The sequence below is a fragment of the Saccopteryx bilineata genome, chromosome 1 (genome assembly GCF_036850765.1).
Source record: "Saccopteryx bilineata isolate mSacBil1 chromosome 1, mSacBil1_pri_phased_curated, whole genome shotgun sequence".
NCBI lineage: Eukaryota > Metazoa > Chordata > Mammalia > Chiroptera > Emballonuridae > Saccopteryx > Saccopteryx bilineata.
Window position 1 is genome coordinate 398,878,355 of NC_089490.1, and position 20,386 is coordinate 398,898,740.

At 61.7% G+C, this 20,386-nt stretch overlaps 1 protein-coding gene across 4 annotated transcripts in view; it reads right to left on the reverse strand.

The window, feature by feature from the left end:
• Positions 1-153: 153 nt before the first annotated feature.
• MACROD1 (mono-ADP ribosylhydrolase 1) overlaps positions 154-20,386 on the reverse strand; it is a 149,595-nt gene continuing 129,362 nt past the window's right edge. The window contains exons 4-11 of one of the 4 annotated variants that reach the window (XM_066251878.1): positions 14,454-14,483; positions 1,762-1,878; positions 1,250-1,371; positions 1,107-1,137; positions 906-979; positions 545-626; positions 417-453; positions 154-284 (exon numbers count right to left, since the gene is read on the reverse strand). In XM_066251878.1, the coding sequence (XP_066107975.1) occupies positions 449-453; positions 545-626; positions 906-979; positions 1,107-1,137; positions 1,250-1,371; positions 1,762-1,878; positions 14,454-14,483 (461 nt within the window). In that variant the 3' untranslated portion in view covers positions 154-284; positions 417-448. Of the gene's footprint in view, positions 285-416; positions 471-544; positions 627-905; positions 980-1,106; positions 1,138-1,249; positions 1,372-1,761; positions 1,879-14,453; positions 14,484-20,386 lie in introns of all 4 variants that reach the window. The other 3 variants (XM_066251875.1, XM_066251876.1, XM_066251877.1) reach the window with 3 other exon arrangements.

Genomic DNA, 20,386 nt, shown 5'->3' on the forward strand with positions numbered 1-20,386 from the left:
ATGTGAAGTGCTGCTGCTCACCTCTGCCATCGTCCGGCCTGTCCTCCCTCGCCCGGCTCACCGAGAGCTCTCACCAGCCCCTTTGAGCCAAAGCACCTGCCACCACCCGTGGGTTACCATCCTCACCCAAGCCAGGGCTCAGACAGTAGGAGCTGCAACAAGGGTGGTCTTTATTAGGCTCCGGAGGGGCAGGGGGCCGAGGAAAAGGTGGGGTGCCCAGGCCCAGCCGCAGGCTTCAGCGGCCTCTTAGAGCTGGGAGTGAGGTCCAGCAGGCCCAGAGGAGTCTGTGGGCAGAGCAGAGAGGCTGGAGGGAGCCCGGGGCTGTGGCTTCCCCGGCTGCCTCCCTGTGTGGGGCTGAGCGGTGTGTTAGCGGGCAGGTTAGTAGGCAGCCACACAGAGGGCCAGGGCCTGCTTACCAGTCCTGGTCAGGATGTGCGGAGGGGTGCTGTCAGGCTGGAAGGCAGAGGACACTGAGAACCGACCCAAGGTGGATGGGGTGGGGCAGGGGCTAGCAGGGTGCGTGGGCACCTCCACAGGTACCTACCCACTGGGAAGTAGTGGGGGAGCCGCTGCAGGTAGATGCTTTCATCCTTCTCCAGAAACACACAGATGATCAGCCGGTCCACCTGTGCCAGAGCCTGTTTAGCCTAGGCGGAGCACCCAGGCCTGCATTTGGGGTGCCTCAAGCTAGGCTGTGCCCTTCACAGAGGGGTTTATGGGGTGTGAAGGAGAGGGGATGCAGGAAGGGCTGGCGTGGCTGGAGGCCACCGGGCAAGGTGCCTGCCCTTGCCTTTGGCTATGGCTGATGGGACCTAGAACCATCAAGGCTTCGAGCTGCTTTGTGGGACCAGGTGCACCCCACCACCCTATCCCTTCTGGCCCCGTCAACCAGGCCCAGGCCTCACCTTGTCTTTGTGCTGCTCCAGCCACTCGCGCAGTGCGGCCAGCACTACTTCGGCAGCCGCCTCGTTGGGGTAGCCTGGGGTCCCAGCAAGAGTGAGTCCCGACTCTGGCCCGGCCCTTCGCTACGCCCGCCCTCTCCGCGTGTCTGGGCCCACCCACTGCCCACCGCCCACCCAGCCCTTCCTCCTCTTGACTCCACTCACCAAACACACCGGTGGAGATGCAGGGGAACGCCTGGCAGGGGTGGAGGGGCGAGAGACAGCGTCAATCTCCCGCCCCTCCCCCCCGCCGGGCAGTCTCCACCCGCCCAGGCCACCTCCTCCCCGCACCCCCCTCGTGCCCTCACCGCGGAGCGAAGGCGATGCTCCAGCAGCAGGTCGAGGCTGCTCAGGTAGCAGCTGCGGAGCTCAGCAGCCTGGCTGGCGCTGGGCTCTCCGTGAGCGATGGGCCCCACCGTGTGGATGACATCTGCAGGAGGCGACCGGGTCAGATCCTCCGTTCTCCCCCTTGCACCCGACCCCCTCCCCAGTACCATGACTCCCGTGGGAGGACCTCACCCATGTGCGCACACAGGTGTGCTCGAGCCCAAATCCACAGCCGCGGGGGTCCTCTCCCCACAGCGGCGAGTCCCGGGCTGAGATGCCCCACGCAGCCGGTTGCGCGAAGGCCCCGCCCCCTTAGCTCCTCCCCTTCAGGTCCTTGTCCCACAGCAGCCTCTACGCACCCCTCCACCGGCTTCCTGGGATGTGCGAGGGGCCACGTCCCGGCACCTACGGCTAAGAAGTACCGCCTGCGGAGGCCGCACCAATGACGAGGCTCCCTGTCCGCGCCCTGCAGGACTGAGGGGTCGGCACTCACACTTAGCCGGCAGCCGGTAGCCGCCGGTGATCTTGGCCTGGCCGGTCTCGCAGTTCTGCAGGGTTCGGCACTCGTCGGTGAGCAGGGGTCCGGCGGCCCGGTGGATGCAGCCGTCCACTGCAGGGGAGAGGCAATGAGCCGCGGGCTCCCCGCGTCCCGCTGTAGCCCGTTTTACAGAGAAGGCTGAACGGTCCCAGTCCCCTCGATTGTGCTAGGACTCACCTGGCACCGCGCCTCTCTCTCGCGCCCCATTGTTTCCCATCTCCCATCGCCCCCGCCCCCTATTGTTTCCCATCTGGGGAAACCGAGGCTCTGAGAGCTGCCGCGGACCCCGCAGGAAGCAGCGCGGCACGGCCGGCAGGGGGCGCGCCCGGCCCGGCCTCTTGGCAAGGGCACGGGTGCGGGTGCGCAGGAACCTTCCTCGAGGCGGGCGGCTCTGAGAGGTGGCGTCCAGGCTGCAGGAGCCGCCACCTGCGCCTGGCCAGGGGACTTTCTTCCTTTGGGCTCGACCCGGGTGCAGCAGCCGGCACCAGGCACCTGACCCCAGGGTCGACCTCCCCAGGCGAGGTTCCTCCCACAGCGGAAGCTCTAGGATCCACTTGACAGATTAGGGAACTGAGGTCACCTGTCACAAGCCGCAGGTCAGGTCTGAGCCCGGAACCTGGTCGTCCAGCTCCACCCAGTGTGCAACCAGGGAGCACCCAGCTTGTTAATGAGCCGCCTCGTTAGCGATCTGCCATAATTGGGGCCGGCCCTGGGCTTGTTAAACAGGGCAGGGAGCTCCGGGCCTAGCCTGGGAGCCTGGGGACAGAGGCCCAGGTAAACAACTCTGTGGCGGGAGGCAGGAGGAGGAGCTCCTTATCTACAATCCACCTGCCCCGGTGCCAGGGCCTCCAAGGCCCCCGTGGGAGAGCCGCCTCGGCCTCAGGCAGGCTGGGGCCAAGTCCAGGCTTGCCTCTCAGGGCCAACGGAACATGCTGGCAAGCCCTTGCCCCCTCCCAGTGCCCACAGCCTCATCTGGAAAATTGGGACAGTGACCCCTCCTCAGGGGTGGAGTTGGCATCCTGGCCAGGAGAGTATGATCCACTTCAAGGAGCTCCCCAGCTCCCACCACTGCCCAGGCCTGTGCCAGAGACGGTGAGGGCACACTGCTGGCTGCTCACCATGCTGGGCAGCAGGAAAGGACTGCCATCTCTCCATTCTACAGATGCACATACCGAGGCCTGTCCTTGTCCATCACAGCCCCATCCCAACATCTTGGCACAGCTGGACCACCCCTCTCTTTCTTCTGTTTTCTTTGTACCCTGAGGAGGGTCCCAATTAAACCTAATTTTGCTGCTTCGCTCTGAGCTGGTACCAGGAGATTTTCCGGGGCATCCCATAGGTGGGGGTAGAAGAGTTGGGGGAACCCTGGAGGAGCTATGGATGGGGTCCCCACCCCACCCCCTCCTGTGCAGGGATAAGGGCAGCTGCAGCCCCAGGAGGGAAGGAGAGTGCTGCAGGGGGTGTGCAGACTGGAGTGGGCAGCGTCCATGTGCAGCGTGTCTGCTCTGGGGCCAGGTGACCACCCCGCATGGTCTGCCACAGCAGGAGCTGTGGAACTCGGCAGCTGGGTTCAAATCCTAGCCTCGCCAGTCACAGATGTGTGACCCAGAGTACATCCTCTCTGCACCTCAATTACCCCATCTGTAAAATGGGATAATATGCAGTAGACAGCTACCTCATAGGGCTAGTGGAAGAACTGGGTGAGTTAATTCCCGTAGGGTGCTTCAGCCAGTGGCAGTCTGGGTATATGCTCAGTGTGTGTATACCTGAGTACGTGTTGGGAGGCAGGTCACCAGGCAAGGTGTGTTCAGGGCAAATGGGGGTGAGCACACGGATGTGTCTGAGCCAGCTCTCCTGGGGACATCCTAGCCCTGCCAAATGGTGTCAGCCATTGGCACCCAGCTGCCTGCCATCTCCCTGTGCTGTCCGCCCTGCAGGTGACCTTCGCCTGCTGCTGGGGGGAGGGGTGGTGAGCGGAAGCGGAGCTCACCGAGATTTGTGTTTCAGGGATTTAATATTTCCTGCAGAAACGGACAGGCCTGCAGCCAGGCCTTTGGGGCTGACCTGGGGGCATGAGGTGGGAGAGGAAGGCAGGCGATGGCACTGACAGAGGCGGGGGCTAGAGCCTCCCCGGCTGCAGCCAGAACAGGGCCAGGCCCTGTGGCTGCTGTGCCAGTGCCCAAGGGAGCAGTTTCCTCAGAGCAGACATGAGGGATGGGCCCCGGGCACCACCCCTGGGCCGCAGCACAGTCTGGCCCGGCATTCGGTCTCAGCAGCCTGGCCCCTCCTGCCCCCTCCCTGTCCACACAGCAGCCTCGTTGTTCTCCTGCCACTGAGTGCCAGGGGTGACCCTGCTGCCTCAGCCAGAGGCCCAAAGGACCCACAACTCCCCTGGCTCTGACCCCAGGCCCAGCCCTGGGCTTACGTAGGCTAAGCTAAACCCAGGAGACAGCAAGGAGGAGGCTTCCTGGGGACCCATTCAAGGAGGAGATCCCTCCCCTCCCTACTTGACCCTGGGGCAGCTGGAGAAAGCTCTGACCCCTGGCTCCTGGGGGGCCAAGTGGGAGGGGATGTCCTCAGTTCATCCCAGCTGACCTCTCAGTCCCCTCCCTGAGCCCTTCACCACATCCAAACAAACCTCCAACCTCCACTTAACCTCCACCCCACCCGGACCAGCAGGACACTGCTCCTTCCTGGGGAGGCTGACCCACGTGGGTAGTGGGGCCTTCCTCAGATACTTTCCAGCAGGTCCTGGCTGGACCCTCCCCTCCTCCGGAGCCTGCCAGGCCCACCCTGCCTCTGCTGCTGGGCTCCCTGATGGGCTCCCTGATTGGCTTCCTCATTTCCGCCTCCTACCAGGTGCTGAGCAGCCTCCAGCCACCTCCTAGTTCGATCCCTACAGCCACCCTAGACCCTCAGAAGTGCTATTATGGTTTCTGCTTCAGAGAAAAAGGAAGCGAGGCACAGAGAAGGTGGGAATCTTGGCCAAGGTCACGCAGCTGTACCACTCTCCTTCCTCTAGATGCCGAAAGGGCCTGTCTCCCCCCTTCTGCACCTCCCAGGCTGCCTGGCTCCTGCCTGCTCCCCAGCCACGCAGGGAAGACTGGGTCTGTACCTGCTGTGCCAGCGTCCCTCCTCACTGCCCGCCCCTGCAGCCTGGCTCCTGTCCCCCTCACAGAGGAGCTGCCTCAAGAATCTCGCTGAGAAGGCCCTGGCCAGTTGGCTCAGTGGTAGAGCGTCGGCCTGGCGTGCAGAAGTCCTGGGTTCGATTCCCGGCCAGGGCACACAGGAGAAGTGCCCATCTGCTTCTCCACCCCTCCCCCTCTCCTTCCTCTCTGTCTCTCTCTTCCCCTCCCGCAGCCAAGGCTCCATTGGAGCAAAAGATGGCCCGGGCGCTGGGGATGGCTCCTTGGCCTCTGCCCCAGGCGCTAGAGTGGCTCTGGTCTCAGCAGAGCGAGGCCCCAGAGGGGCAGAGCATCGCCCCCTGGTGGGCAGAGCGTCACCCCCTGGTGGGCGTGCCGGGGGGGGGGGGGATCCCAGTCAGGTGCATGCGGGAGTCTGTCTGACTGTCTCTCCCCGTTTCCAGCTTCAGAAAAAAAAAAAAAAAAAATCTCGCTGAGAAGTCTGTGGCCACTCATCTTGCTTGACTCTCCACCCAGCCAGGCTGCCTCGGAGACCCTCTGTCCCTGTCCTCCAGCCTGCTTCCTGAGCTCCTCATATGCTGTCGTTGTCTGGGGACCCCTTCTGCCCTCTCTGCTCCAGCCCTGACCCTGCGCCCGGTCCCAGGCGCCCCTCCACCCCACCCAGATAAGCCCGGCTCCCTGCTTGGGAGGCCACCAGCCCTCCTGCCGACAGACAGACAGCGGGGCCTCCACACCCCACCCTCAGCCTGCGGGGCCTCTGCCCACATGCAGCCCTTCCCCATGCGCCCTGCTGCTGAGCCAGGCTTCCTCACACCAGTGGAGGGAGCAGGCTCCTGTGGGGGCCATTTGCTGAGGCGCTTAGGATATGTTGGCCGCTATTTAGGGTGCTGTAATATTCATGAAGGGAAAATTAGATATTTAAATTTATTCAGCAATAAATGCATCTCTGTGGGGGAGCATTCCTCATGCTAAACAAACAAGCAAGCAGGGGCTAATGAATTACTACTGACAGGAACACAAGGAGGCCAGGCCCTTCTGCTCCACACCCTTGCCCCCTGTTGTCCTCCACTGTCTGGGTGGTCTGGCCCCTACACACTCCTTCTGGGATTTCTCTTCCCAGAAATCTTGCCCGCAAGCTTGCTGGGGGCCTTGGGCAAGTGACTTAACTTCTCTGAAATGGCCTCAGAGTGGGGAGACTGAGCCATGCTGACTGGTGGCCCAGGGGGAGAGACCGAGGGCCAGTGATTCAGGCACTTGTTCAAGAAGAGCAGAGCAGAGACCGAGTTGGAAGCCCTGTCCAGCGGGACCAGGGGCGGCCGCTCCTGGGCGAGCCACGCTCTCAGCCCGGCGCGGGTGGGAGGCCTTGCCTGTGCAGCCCTCAGCCTGCCCTGCCAGCCCCGGGGCAGGGGGACAGAGGCAGGGTGGCACCCTGGGGGGATGTCTCTGAGCTCTGTGGGGCTGGGAGGGCATGGCTTCTGGTGACAGAGCAGACCCAGCCCAGGGGAACCCAAGTCCCCTCTTCCAACATCTCCACCCCTCTGTGCCATCACTTTGCCTCTCTGTGCCTCAGTTTCCTCACCTGTGCAAGGTCAGTGACAGCACCTCCCTCCAGGGCTTTATCACACTGTCATCCCACTTTACAGATGGGGACAGTGAGGCCCAGCTACAGACTCCATAGGCAGAAGACTACTGTGCCCCGTACACTCTGAGGCCTCCTTCACCAGAGAGACGGGAGGGATGGTCAGGAGGTAGATGCCCCCCGAGAGCCCTGGGAGTGGGCCTGAGGCCTGAGGGGGCTGGGCAAGGCTGTTCCTCTCCAGCCCAGGAAGGCACCACGATGTGGGCCCCAGGGACCACTCCCCACCCCGATATCTGGGTAGCCAGCCCAAGGCGAGCCCACCCCAGCTGCCTTGGTGCTGCCGAGGCCCCAGCCACCTGCACCAATGTCAAACGGCGGTGCTGAAAGGGGCCAGGCTCCACCGGGCAGACGTGGAAACTGAGTCCCCGAGACTCCCAGTGGGTCAGAGGTGGAAGCCTGAGCTGCTGCGCCCTCAGACCACTAGCCCTGCAGAAGGCAGGCTCAGCCACAAGCCTGGATAAATACCAGCCGGGCCCTCGCGCCCTCCTGTTCCGGGCCCACCCTGCACTCTCCGTCTGTTTTCCTCCCCTGCCCTGACTAAGCCTTGGGGGCCACGGCCCCACGTGATGCCCCAGGGCCAGAACCGATTCTGTACTTATGTCCAGGCCCTCTGGTCACTCATTCATTCAACAAACCCACACCAGCCCCTGGCTCTGTGCTAATCGTGGGCTCGGCCCACTGGCCTGTGGTGCGGTGAAGAGTCCACCCTTGCTGGGCCCTCCCATCACAGTGCCAAGGCGGGTGGGTGCCCCAGGGAGAAGATGGATGGACGACAGCACCGTGATGTGATCTGAAATTCATTATGGGGTGAGATCAGCTCCTTAAATGGGGATTTGAAAACATTAGGGCTTCATTATGTACACAACGGCAGCGCCTCATTCATCATGCAAAAATCACTCCCGTTATTAAAAATCCCTGTGGCAGCTACATGCAGGGGCTTGGTGGCATCTTGCCTGCTGGGGGCAGGGCCAAGGCCCCTGCCAGCCTGTCCTAGAGCCCCCACGGGGGACAGAGTCCCATTAGCCCTCCTACCCAGGGAAGGCCAACTGAGGAGTGGGGGTGGGGAGCGCAGTTCACCTCAGAGGACTGGGTGCCTCGGTTTCCTCATCTGCAAAATGAGGAAGCTAATGGTGCACCCCCTAGCACCGTGGTGAGGGGAGGCAGGGTTCTGTGGGGAGAGGCCCAGCAAGGCCGGGCATCCGCGCAGGGGTGCAGGGAGGCCCGGGGCCCTCACTTGGGGAGGGCACTGTCACTTCCCTGCTCAGAACCTTCCCCGTGGCTCCCATGAGCCCATGAAATAAAATTCTCAACTCAGAGCAAGGCTGGCTCTGTCCTGCCTCCACCTGAGATGCCCGTGGCCCTCCCACCAGGCTCCCACTGGCATCACAGCGGGGAGGGGCACAGGGCAGGCTCCATGCCGCCTGTGGAGACCGCAGACAAAGCGGGGGGGAGGCGGGTGCCGTTCTGTGCTTGGGAAGGCCTCTCAGAGGAGGTGGCATCTGAGGAGAGATGAGACTGTGACAGGAACTGGCTTCTGGAAGGTTAGGGGAGGAGGGGTCCTGGCAGAGGCAGCAGGAGCTGGTGGGCAGTGACAGAAACCTGGAATTGATTCCACTGAGTGAGAAGTTTTGAGCAGGAGAGGGGTATGGTCTGAGAGTCCTCTGGGCCCCTTTGCTGTTCCCACATGCCCTTCCCTGCAGCACAGCCGGCTCCAGACAACTTCCGGTCGGAGGGTGCCAGCCACACCCTGCCCTGCACACTCATCTGCCCATGCCTGGCCTGCGGCGGCTCAGCCAGATTGTGGACCGGTGGTTGACCCTTGGGGCCACCTGCTTCCTCAGAGCCCAGCCCAGGGAGGGCCCAGCTCTACACAGCCTGGCCTCAAGGGGGCTCAGAGGCCACGTGGTCTGCCCACTGTGCCAGGGCCAGCTAATCAGAGCACCAGGCCCAGCAACAACTGCGGACTAGTGGCACAGGTGATGGGAGCCAGTGCTGGGCAAGGTGTGGGGGTGGGGAATGAACTAAGCAGAACACTCAGAGGACTGGCTAACCCTTCCAGGCCTGACATCTACAAATAGAGGAGAAGAGAAGAGAGGAGAGGAGAGAAGAGGGGAGGGGAGGGGAGGGGAAAGGAGGGGAGGGGAGGGGAAGGAAGGGGAGGGGAGGGGAGGGGAGGGGAAGGGAGGGGAAGGGAGGGGAAGGAAGGGGAGGGGAGGGGAGGAGGAAAGGGGGGGAGGGAGAAAGAGAGGAGGGGGAGAGAATGAGAAATAGGGAGAGGGCACGTGCTAGAGAGACAGCATGAAAGAGAAACGAAGTGAAAGCAAGTAAGAGAGGGAGATGGCAAGACAGAGCCCAGCGAGCATGCTGGAGAGAGACACCTAGAAGGAGCAGCGTGCAGGGCCAGCGAGGCGGAGAGAGCGAGTGACCTGAGAGAGGGGGAGAGGGTGCTGCCTGCCCCCAGGACCATGGCTGTCTGTGTGAAGAAGACAGAGGGAGGGCCAGGGTGGCGGAGAGCCTTGCACACACACACAGACAACGACCTGGGCTGGCGTGGGGGTGGAGGCCTGCGTACAGCTGGTCCACACACAAGCCTGTAAGGAGTACCTACTCAGGCCAGGGGGTGGACCGACAGGTGCCTGTGCATGCCCCAAGGGGGTGGTCTGACTGGGATCAGCTGGTACTTAAGTAACCACACAAATGGAAGTCTGATTATTAGGGTGACAGAATTCCAGAGAGGTAGTGTCCCAGGACCAAGGACACTGCTAGGAATGCGCAGGCCCTTGGAGCAGGAGTGAGGGGGGGTCTGACAGCCTGGCCCGACACTGAGATAACTAGGCAGGAAGGTTGTGGTGGGAAGGCACAGCGGCAGCATGTACAAAGGCCCTGGGTCAGGAGAGAGCTGTGATGGAAGCCAAGCCAGCCTGGCTTCTCTCTCGTGTGTGACACGCCTGGGCCACTGGGGTGCATGGTACACACAGGTGGACCTGCCATGTGGGCACGGGACAGGCCATGCACAGCTGCGTGGGCTGCAGGGCAGGCATGCACCGGCTCCTGCGGGGTTGGGCGGGCCGCCACCCTCCAGAGGGAAGGGGGTATCACTGGCAGTGAGTGGGACTGCAGGATGGGTCAGGCTCCATCCTGCTCTGCCCACCTGCATCTGCCAGGGCCCTGCTGACCAGCTGACTGCAGCCCGCAGCCTGGCTGCCCCTCCGGCCAGCCCTTGGCGGTGCTGGCCAGGCGGGAGCAGAGATGGCGGCCACGCAAGCCGAGGAAGGCGTCCCTGAATTAATCTGTCACTAAAGCTTGGCCATGGCAGGCGCAGTCATGATTTAGATGAATAATTGAAACGCTCCGATACATTTATTATCCCTTTAGTGCAAAAGTGGCAGAGAAAGACGAGGGGTAATTGAAAAAGCGCGCACAAATCTCCGCGAGAAAGCCGGCTCCTTATCGCCAAGTAAACATTTCAGTCCTAATAAACAAGAGAGACACGCGTCAGGGCCCTGTCGATCCCCATCCTGATTTAGGGCCCTCCTCCCTGCTTACCATACAATAAGACAGTGTTTAAAATATATATCTTTTTATCAAGCCAGTAAGAGGCTCCACAGCAGGGAGGTGGAGAGTGGGCGTGGGGGGCAGTCTCCAGGCTGGAGGGTTTGGCTGGGAGGCACACTGGCCGCCCAGACACGTCAGGCCTCTGCCGCAGACACGGGGCCCTCCACCTGGCGAGCCGCTCCAGCCTTCAGTACCTGTTGAGCTCCTATTCAGCCTTTACGGCCCAAGTCAAGTGCCCCCTCTGCGGGGAAGCCTTCTACCCAAATGGGTCTCTTTGAAGGCGGAGTTTGACACAGGCATTCCCAGCACACGCACACTCGGGAGCCCTGCGACGGAGTGGGGAGCAGGAGGCTTTCCCAAGACTCCCTGCTGCCAGAACAATCTAGCTTGCCCTGGGCCTGGTGCAGGCTCAGCCTCAGAACAGGCAAGCTCAGGACCCTATGGGGTAAGTCCTTTGACCCCAGCATCCCCTGGGGGCTTTCACTGAGGGTGGGGGTGCCCAGAAGGCTCCTCCCTGTTCCCTAAGGCCACAGTGCTCTCCCACATCCCATAGGGGACCCCCACACCCAGCAGTCAAAGCTGTGGGCTGCACCAGAGCCCTGCAGGCCAGGTCCCAGCCCCACCTTTTTTTTTTTTTTTCCTGAAGTTGGAAACGGGGAGGCAGTCAGACAGACTCCTGCATGCGCCCGACCGGGATCCACCCGGCACACCCACCAGGGGGGCGATGCTCTGCTCATCTGGGGCGCTGCTCTGTTGCAACCAGAACCATTCTAGTGCCTGAGGTGAGGCCATGGAGCCATCCTCAGCGCCCGGGCCAACTTTTGCTCCAATGGAGCCTTGGCTGCAGGAGGGGAAGAGAGAGACAGAGAGGAAGGAGAGGGGGAGCGGTGGAGAAGCAGATGGGCACTTCTCCTGTGTGCCCTGGCCGGGAATCGAACCTGGGACTCCTGCACACCAGGCCGATGCTCTACCATTGAGCCACCGGCCAAGGCTTCCAGCCCCACTTTTGAGGGCCCCCTTCTGAGCTGATAGCTGCCCCACGCCCTGCTGTTTTGTTGGCTGCTGTGCCTCCACCTGTTGGACTGGCAGAACAGCCTGGGCAGCTAAACCTGTGTCCTAGGTCCCAGGGCAGGACCCAGCACACAGAGCATGCAACTAACTGCCCCACTAAACCCGCCCCCCCCCCCCCCGCTCCTGGGAGAGAACATTCTAGCGGGAGACAGGCAACAGAAGAGACCCCTGGCACAGCCCCTTACGGCAGTCAGTGCCCCGGAAGGCCCAGCGCAGGTGAGAGGAGCCACCGGAGGCCCGGGCTGGCCATAGTGGCAGAGCAGGTACTTGTTAAATGCCTGGATGGCTGGGTAGGTGAGTGGGTAGTGACGGGAGAATTGAGGGATGGGTAGAGGCCTGAACCCCTCATGGTGGACTCAGGAGAAAAGGGAAGAATTTCAAGGGACCCCACAGGAAGTCTGGGGTTCATCTGGATAGAATCAGGGAGGGACTCCGGCCCCCCAGTCCCATCGCAGGCTAATCCTGCCTGCGCCTCCACCCTGGTAGGTTGTGGGTTAAGGCTGGATGGACCTAACCAGCCCAGCAGTAGTGCAGGGCACAGGGGGCAGATGTGAGGACAGAGATGTCCCGTGGTCTGCGGCCCTCTCCCTTCCAGCCCCAGCCTCACCCCCCCAGCCCCTCCCCACCACCTCCACCTTGTTCCAATCACATTAGCAGAGTGACAGCCCCAGGGAGTACTAGCAGCGGCTCCATAAATCTCGGCGGCATTAAAAGGCTAGACTCCGGGCCCACTTCCTCCTGGGTCCGGGGCACCCCATCCATCTCCGCGTCAGTCGGGCCGCACGCGGGGCCTGCTCTAGCCTCCTCTCGCCGGCAATGACGTGGGGAATTAGAAAGGTCCCCGCGATGCCTCTCTTCTTAGTCTGACCAGGGTAGGTGCCTTTGACCTCTTAGAGTGACATCACCAGACCATCTAGAGCTACTGCTGCTCGGCCTAAAACCCCAGTGGCTCCCACGGCCCCGGTCAGCGAGTTCTTCCCTTAACCAGTAAGGCCGACTTCACTCTGGGTGACGGGGATACAGCACAGTTCAAATGCTATAGAGATGTTCACCTGAAACCTGTGTGCTCTTATTGATCAATGTCATCCTATTAAATTTAATGTCTAAGTAACAACAACAACAAAAAGATTAAAAAACCAAAAAGTCAGTGCCTTCACCTATCATCCATTCATTCGTTCCATAGCCATTTATCGGGCACTGGCTCCTTGGGCCAGACCCGCCCCGCGTCCTGGAGACACAGTCGTGCCCTCTGGCTTCTGCTCTCCGGGGGAGACAGACAATAAACACTGAACATAAACAAGCAAATTATATGCAGGTCAAGAGAGAGCTGCTGTGAGGAAAATAAAAACTAGAGCAGTGTGAAGGGTCCCGGGAGGGAGGCGGGTGGTGCAGGGCAGGCAGCTGCAATTTCAGTTAAGGCTCAGGGAGAAGGTGGCACGGAAGCAAAGGCTTGTAAGAGGTGAAAGGGAGCAGCCGCATGGCTATCTGAGGAAGAGCATCCTGGGCAGAGGGAACAGCCAGTGCAAAGGGCCTGAGGCAGGAAGGGGCCAGGCGTGTTCTAGGAAAGAAGGCCAGTGGGGCAGGCACGGGACTGGGAAGGGGCAGGCGGCGTGGCAGGGAATCTGAGAGGGAGCTGGGGACCTGTGGACCTTGGCCTTGGCCCTGAGTGAGGGAGGTGAGAGCTCTGGCAGAGGTTTGAGCAGAAGAGAGGTCTGACCTGACCTAGGATTTAGAAGGCCCACACCTTGGTGTGATTCTTGTCTTTGGACACTGGCTAAAAACCCAGCTCCTCACATGGGTCTCAGGCTCCTGCACCGTCTCCCACCTTCCCTCCTCCTGGCCCAGCTCTGACTTCTCTCATCTCCGTGCCTCCCCGAGCCCCATGCCTGTGAGCAGCGTCTTCCCCGCACACAGACCAGCCTCTGTAACGGTGCGTGCTCTCATCCCAACTGGGAGTGCGGGGAGGGCAGGGACCCGGTCCCTGTGGAACCCAGTGGATCTGTGCCGGCACCCGTTCAGGGCTCAGCATTCAGCAGGCCCTCGGTCACTGGGTGGCGAATGGGTAGAAGAAGGAGGGGGGTGGCTGTGGGTGGAGCATGGCAGGTGTCAAATCAGCAGGGCCCCAGAACCCTCCAAAGCGACAGGCTTCAGAAGAGGGCCCCCAGTCGGCTTGTGTTTGGTCCCCCCGCCTCCAGCCAAGCCCCTTCATTCTGTGAGGCCTCCAGGGTGGCTGTGACCTCCACAGGGACAGCTGGAGGAGAAGCAGGGAGGGAGGGAGGGAAGGTGGAAAAGCATCTCCAGCCACAAACAGACCCCCCTCTGCCCCGCATCCTGGCTGCCAGCTCTCAGCGCTGCTCTTATTTATTCCTGACCTTCCCTGCCCCTTTTATTCCCCCCCTTTTTAAAACCTGGCCTGGGCCCCGCCACCGCTGCCGTAAACACAGCCCTTGGGATTTATCCGACGGCGCATTAACCCCTGCCCCCTGCGTCACCAATCATCCCGTGGTCTGCGCAGACAGCCGGCAGCCCAGCCCGCGTGGCCCAGGGGCTGGGGGTGGGCAGCCTGGGCAGAGCTGGCCGGGGACGTGGGCCCTGGGGCTTGGGGGCTGCCCCCATGCAACCTGCTGACCTTGGCCTGGCTGCAGAGCTCTCCCCAACCTTCGACCTCCTGCCCACCGGGTCCTGCCGACACCCCTGCCTCGTGGCGGTCATTAATAACAGTGAACACACAGACGCTCTCAAGGGCTTAGCAGTTGGCAGGGCTCTCCCTGACTTTATGAGACCTTGGCTTGGTTTTGGAGTGGGTCACAAACAATAATTTTGCCCTCCCAGGTGGAAAAACTGAGGCCAAAGGGGCACAGGGCCTGCTGAGGGCAGGTCACGGTCACGGTCACGGGCAGGGCTGGGCTTTTCCACCACACCTTCGGCTCCCGAGTCCCTGGCCTGGGCCCTTTTAACCCTCACACGTCCCCCTACCTCCCAGTTACAGACCAGAAGGCCTCTGTTTACAGGGTGGGGACCCAGGCCTGCCATCCAGGTGTCCAGCTTTGCCTACAGTGATGGTAGCCAGACAAGGCCGAGAGTGAGGGAGGCAGACAAGAAGGGCAGGGCAGGAAGGACGGCAGCAAGCTGGGCGCAGGGGGCGAGGGGCCGGGCGGAGAGGCAGCATGGAAGGAGGCATCACGTCACGCAGTCCCACCCACCCCTGCGTCCCCAGACCACAGCAAGGGACCACTCACCACCGCCGCCTCCAAGCAGGGAGCTGTTGGCTGCAAGAGAGAGAAAAGGCTGGTCAATTGGGGTGTGGCTGGTGGGCAGGCTGAGATGGGGGGGTCTGCTAGCTGGGCCTCCAGACTCTGGGCACAGGGCCTCCTCCAGGCAGGGCACGTAAGGAGGAGGTGAGGGGGCGGGACTTACTCTCACACCCGGCCTAATGGGCCTGGGGTTTGCATGGTGGTGAGGGAGGACCCGGGGCCACCAGGGTCCTGCCCGCCCACCCGGGAAGCAGCTGCATGCGGGGTCTAGAGTGGCAGATGACCTGTGCTATGCTTGTCCATTCATTCATGCATTCATTCATTTATTCATTCACTCACTCTTTTGCCCCACAGTGTCTCCTGAGGCGCATCTGCACCAGGCCTGGCAAAGACGTGGGATGAACAGGGCAGTCCTGGTCCCTCACAGGATGCCAAGGGGCACAGACTTGCAGCCACTAGGAAACACTTCTTATTGCAGCCGTGGTAAGTGAGTGGGCGTGTGGACCAGGGCCGGGAGGTCTGCCAGGGATGGTGTGTGAGGGCGGAGCCTGGTCCCGGGGCAGCAGGAGGGGGCTCAGAGCACTGGGCCTGGCCCCGAAGCCGGGCAACAGACGGGTGACTCAAGCTCTTTTCTTCTCTGCCTTACGAAGTTGATGTGAAGGTCGCGGGATCTCCTGCCCTTGCTCCCTGCCTCGACCAGAGCTGGGCTGCCAGGCGCTGGGGCCGCTCTGTCCATCTTGCTCTGCCTGGCTGGTTGCCCCCGCTCGCCTCTCCACAGGGCTGACACGGGGTAAAGTGAAGCTGGCAGCCTCTCTGCTTGAATGCCAGGGTTGTTCAGGTCAGTGCCCCCGCCCCAGCAGGGCTCCAGCTCCTGGCCACACAGCTGCATCCGTGTGAGCTGCTGGTGCTAATCAGGGCAGACGGTGGCAAGACAGGGCAGGTGTGCCCGGGCCCAGGTGCTGCCCAGGCGGGGCAACCAGCTGTGCCACAGCCCGCCTGCCCAGGAGCCTGTCTTCCAGGCAGGGCCCTCAGCTCCTGTATTGCTCGGGCACCTGCCCTACCACCCCGGGTCTGTTGTGTGCCCGTTGTATGAGGGGGACCTGCAGCAGAGCCTGGGCCGGCAGTGGGGGCCGTTTCCGGCTGGCCGGGCTGCAGGCCCCAGGTGCCATGTGGAAGCTGTGGACGCTGCTAAGTGGTGTCGGCGGCTCCGAGTGGCTGGTCTCCCAGAGCTGACAGCTCTTCGCTTGGGGAATAATTAATTCCAAAGCCTGAAAACCCAGGGCTGCAAGTTGCCACGTTACTTGCCAGATTAATACAAGCAGCTAATTAAGATGGAGAGGCGAGGAGTGGCTGGAAGCTCCCAGAGCAGGGCTGGGGGCAGCGGGAACTCGGGAGGCAGCCGGAGACGGAGCCTAGTGAGAGCAGGAGAGCGACCACAGTGGGACCCCCAGGAAGCCGGGCAGGCGGCTGGAGGGCTGGGCCAGGAAGGGTCCTGGATGTGGCCTCTGCCCCAGGAACGCAGAGTCAATGACAGAGCGAGTGCTTCACAAACATGATCCTGTTTACTATAATAACAAAGCCACAAGGAAAGCTATCATTCCCATTTCATAGATAAGGGAACTGAGGCTCAGAGGTTGAGTTGCACGTGGCAGTAGCAGGATTGGAAGTGGGTCTGTCTGATCCTAAAGCCAGGCCGAAAAGTAGGCTGACCTCAAGGCAAACCGTCCAAGGAGCCATCCCAGGGAGGCTCCCCCGGTGGCCAGGGCTGGGACTTGCCTCTCCACCCCAGAGCCGAGCACATAGCGGGCCCGCCCATACCTCCGCAGGACTGGATGCGGGGCTCAGGAGCTGGGCGTCTGGACAGCCCTGCCCCAGAGCCAGCAGGGCATCTCAGGTTGAGGGGGTCCAGTTCCTGGCCCCCTTGGTCCTCAGGGCAGTCCTGGTGGCTGTCGAAAGCTGCCCTCCGTGGCCCTTCCCGCCTCCCCCATCACCTCTCTTTCTTAATTAACACCTGCTGCAGATGAGCCGGCTCCCGCTCTGAAGGCTCCCTGCCAAGCCATTTGGCAGGGAGCCTTGCAGGGGTAAGAGGGGAGGGGGCACTGACCTGCCGCTCTGCAGGCCCCTGCTGACAGGAGATGCCAACCCCCCCCCCCCCCGTCTTCCCAGTACCCTTTAAATGCCACCGTGTGTGGCCCTGCCCAGGTGAGGGGCCTGGGGTGAACAGTCTGATGTCGCCCAGGCCAGGGGTATCCAGGGGCCAAGGAGGTGGGCCCGGGGCAGAGGATGGATTTTACCAGGAGGAATGAGGGGAAGGGCCGGCCAGGTGGTCAAGTGGCATTACCTGCCACAGCTGGGAAAGGGCGGTGGGCCGACACTGGGACTCAGTCTTGCGCTGCACAGCGGCCCTGGTCACCGGCCTGTCCCCAGCTCAGCCTGTATCCTGGGAGGTTGGTCTGCAGTCTCCCTTGCCTCCAGTTCACCGCACTCAGCAGTCCCACGGGTGGGAACGCGGGAAGGGCAGTGACCCTGTGGTCCGGGCCCGGTCCCTTCCTTGTTCTTTCTCTGGGCCCCTGGCCGGCTCTCTCCCTAGGGGCCTGGCCGCCTGGCCCATGGCACCCCCATGAGGCTGACCAGGGTGCTCAGCTGGGCCAGGCTGCTGGGAGGAGCTGCCTGGGGGCTTGGGGAGGATGCTGAAGGGGGGCAGAGCTGAAGACGCCACAGCCGTCCCCTGGGTGCCCATCAGCTCCCCACCTGAAGCAGGGTAGTGCCCGGCCTTCCTGCTCCCCGGGGTGGGGCTGGCTCCCCCTCCCGGACACTGGCCTTGAGTCTCCGGCTCCTGTCCCTTCTGCTGCCCGCCCCTTTATGTGCCCCTCAGTTTGGTTTCAAACTCTAAATAATCAATAATTAGCCCATTTCTTAGATGAGGAAACTGAAGCTCAGAGTGACTGGGAGTGGGGAGAGGAACTTGAGCGGGACAGCAGATTGTCAGAGTCCACTGTCTTCAGCTCTGCCCCCTGCCTGGGTCTGGAAGAGCTCCTGGCACCTTCCTCCGGAGGCATGGTGACAACCAGCTGAGCAGCCCACGATGTGGGGTGAGCACTGCACTTTCCGTCCGAGCCAGGGCTCCCGACCCACTCCGCCCAAGGGACCCAGGCCGAGGGGCCGGGTGAGGAGGGCCCAGGCCTCACCCTGGGGGCCTAGGGAGGGTGTGAGGCTTATTCTGGGGGCGCAGGTGGTTTGGGTTCCTGGGGTAGTGTGAGCACTTTAGTGGCTGGGGGGGGATCTGGCCTGAAAACTGACAGCCAGGTCCGCTAGTCGGCGCCCACACTCCTCCCGCAGCTTGAGGTGGTCCAGCCCACTGCGTGTGCCCCCCCCCCCGCCCCAGGGCCGTGCCTGCACCATGCCCCACTGAACTCGATTAACTGGCTCCAAGCTTCAGTGCTGGGCCTGTGACCTTGGGGCGGAAGTGAGGTTGGCACCCTTTGCTGCCAGTCACTACCAAATCCTCTATCCCTTGATGGCGGCCCACCAGGTCAGAGGCTGGGGGCCATGGGGGCCTTACTCCTGTATCCCACACATTCTGCTGGCCCTCCTCTGTCCCCCACTACTGCTCATACAGTATATTTCCCCAACCCCCATCTCTCCCTCTGCCCTCTGCGCCTCTCGGCACACCGCCTCTGGGGGGATCCAGCCCCTGCCCCAGTGCTTGCTGTCCCTTGGGCAGGGTGGTGGTGCTCCCAGCCTGTGCTCCAACTTTTGACCTAGTTCAGGGGATGGCATGTGGCCACTGTCCAGTGAAAGGGGAGAGTGCGTGGCCACTGTCACTATAGGTCAGAGGAGGCCCTGGGGCAAAGGCAGACTCAGCTGGGCCCCCTCTTCACTCTCTACATGAAACATTTTAATTGGGTGCCAACCATGTGCCAGGTGCCACCATGCATGCAGAGATGAACCAGACTACATCCCTGGGAGGAGGGGAGCGCCCAATCCTGGGAGGGGGAGGGAGGAAGCTCGTAAACGCCATGGGGAGGGACCTGCAAGGGCTGGTGCAGCCTGAAGACTGGGCAGGCTTCACAAAGGAGGCAGCCTGTGTGCTCCTCCAGCTCCTGAGAGAGAAGGAAAGGCAGGCGGGGAGGGCCAGGGCACTGTTCCGGCCTAAGGGGTCAGAGCACCTTCCCGCACCGGGTGTGGGGGCGGTGGGCGGGGCCTGACTCTGTACCGGAGGGAGGATCAGGGGCTGTGGGAACTGGGATGGGGGAGGCGGAGGTGAGCAGGGCAGGCGGGGAGGGCCAGGGCACTGTTCCCGGCCTAAGGGGTCAGAGCACCTTCCCGCACAGGGTGTGGGGGCGGTGGGCGGGGCCTGACTCTGCACCGGAGGGAGGATCGAGGGGCTATGGGAACAGGGATGGGGGAGGCGGAGGTGAGCAGGGAAGGAGAGGCTCTGAGCACACTGGAGCCTCTTCCTCTTCTCATTGCCCCACCCCACCCCGCCCCTGATGGCAACACCTTGTTAGAAGAAGGGCCTCCACTCTGAGGGCCCAGGCATGTGTCTCGGGCCCACAGTCATTTTAGGAGTCCATAGAAATGTAATTTCTTTTAAAAAAAAAACTTTAAAATTGAAGAAAACGTTTTAGTATATAATGTTAATATATTTGTCTTTATGCCAATAAAGTAATCAAATCTAACTTTATTATTTTTTTTTTAGTGGAAAAAGGGCCCAAAGCCTGACCTGTGGTGGTGCAGTGGATAGAGCATTGACCTGGGATGCTGAGGTCCCAGGTTTGAAATCCCGAGGTTGCCGGCTTCAGCACAGGGGCTTGAGTATGGATCATTGACATGATCCTAGGGTCGCTGGCTTGAGCCCAAAGATCACTGGCTTGGTTGGAGTCCCCCAGTCAAGGCACATATGAGAAGCAATCAATGAACAACTAAGGCGCTGCGACTATGAGTTGATGCTTCTCATCTCTCTCTCTTCCTGTCTGTCTGGCAAGAAAGGAAAGAGGAAAGGAAAAGAGGGAAGGAAGGAAGGAAGGAAAAAAGGAAGGAAAAAAGGAAGGAAGGAAAAAAGGAAGGAAGGAAAAAAGGAAGGAAGGAAGGAGGGAGGGAGGGGAGGGGAGAGGAGGGGAGGGAAGGGAAGGGAGGGAAGGGAAGGGAGGGAGGAAGAAAAAGGGCCCACAGTGGTGGAAGTACCTGGGTGAAGGCCAGGAACTCATAAGGGCTCATTCAATCGGCACCCTGTGCCGAAGACATCATTACTAACCCATTTTACAGGTGAGAGAGCTGAGCCATGGAGAAGGATCTCATAACGCAGACTTGAGCGAATCCTATTTTACCCCCGGCTTCTTGATCAAACCCTCCCACAGCACCCCTTGGCTCTCAGGATAAAGATCTGGTCCCTAGCCCTGGCCGGTTGGCTCAGCGGTAGAGTGTCGGCCTAGCGTGCGGAGGACCCGGGTTCGATTCCCGGCCAGGGCACACAGGAGAAGCGCCCATTTGCTTCTCCACCTCTCCGCCGCGCCTTCCTCTCTGTCTCTCTCTTCCCCTCCCGCAGCCAAGGCTCCATTGGAGCAAAGATGGCCCGGGCACTGGGGATGGCTCTGTGGCCTCTGCCCCAGGCGCTAGAGTGGCTCTGGTCGCAACATGGTGACGCCCAGGATGGGCAGAGCATCGCCCCCTGGTGGGCAGAGCGTCGCCCCTGGTGGGCGTGCCGGGTGGATCCTGGTCGGGCGCATGTGGGAGTCTGTCTGACTGTCTCTCCCTGTTTCCAGCTTCAGAAAAATGGAAAAAAAAAAAAAAAAAAATCTGGTCCCTAGCACGCCCTAGGCCCATAGGCCCACTGACTCACCACCACATCGCTTCCCTTCTCCTCTCCATCTCTCCTTCTGCCACACTCCAGGTCCTCAGACTTGCCTGCGCCCCCC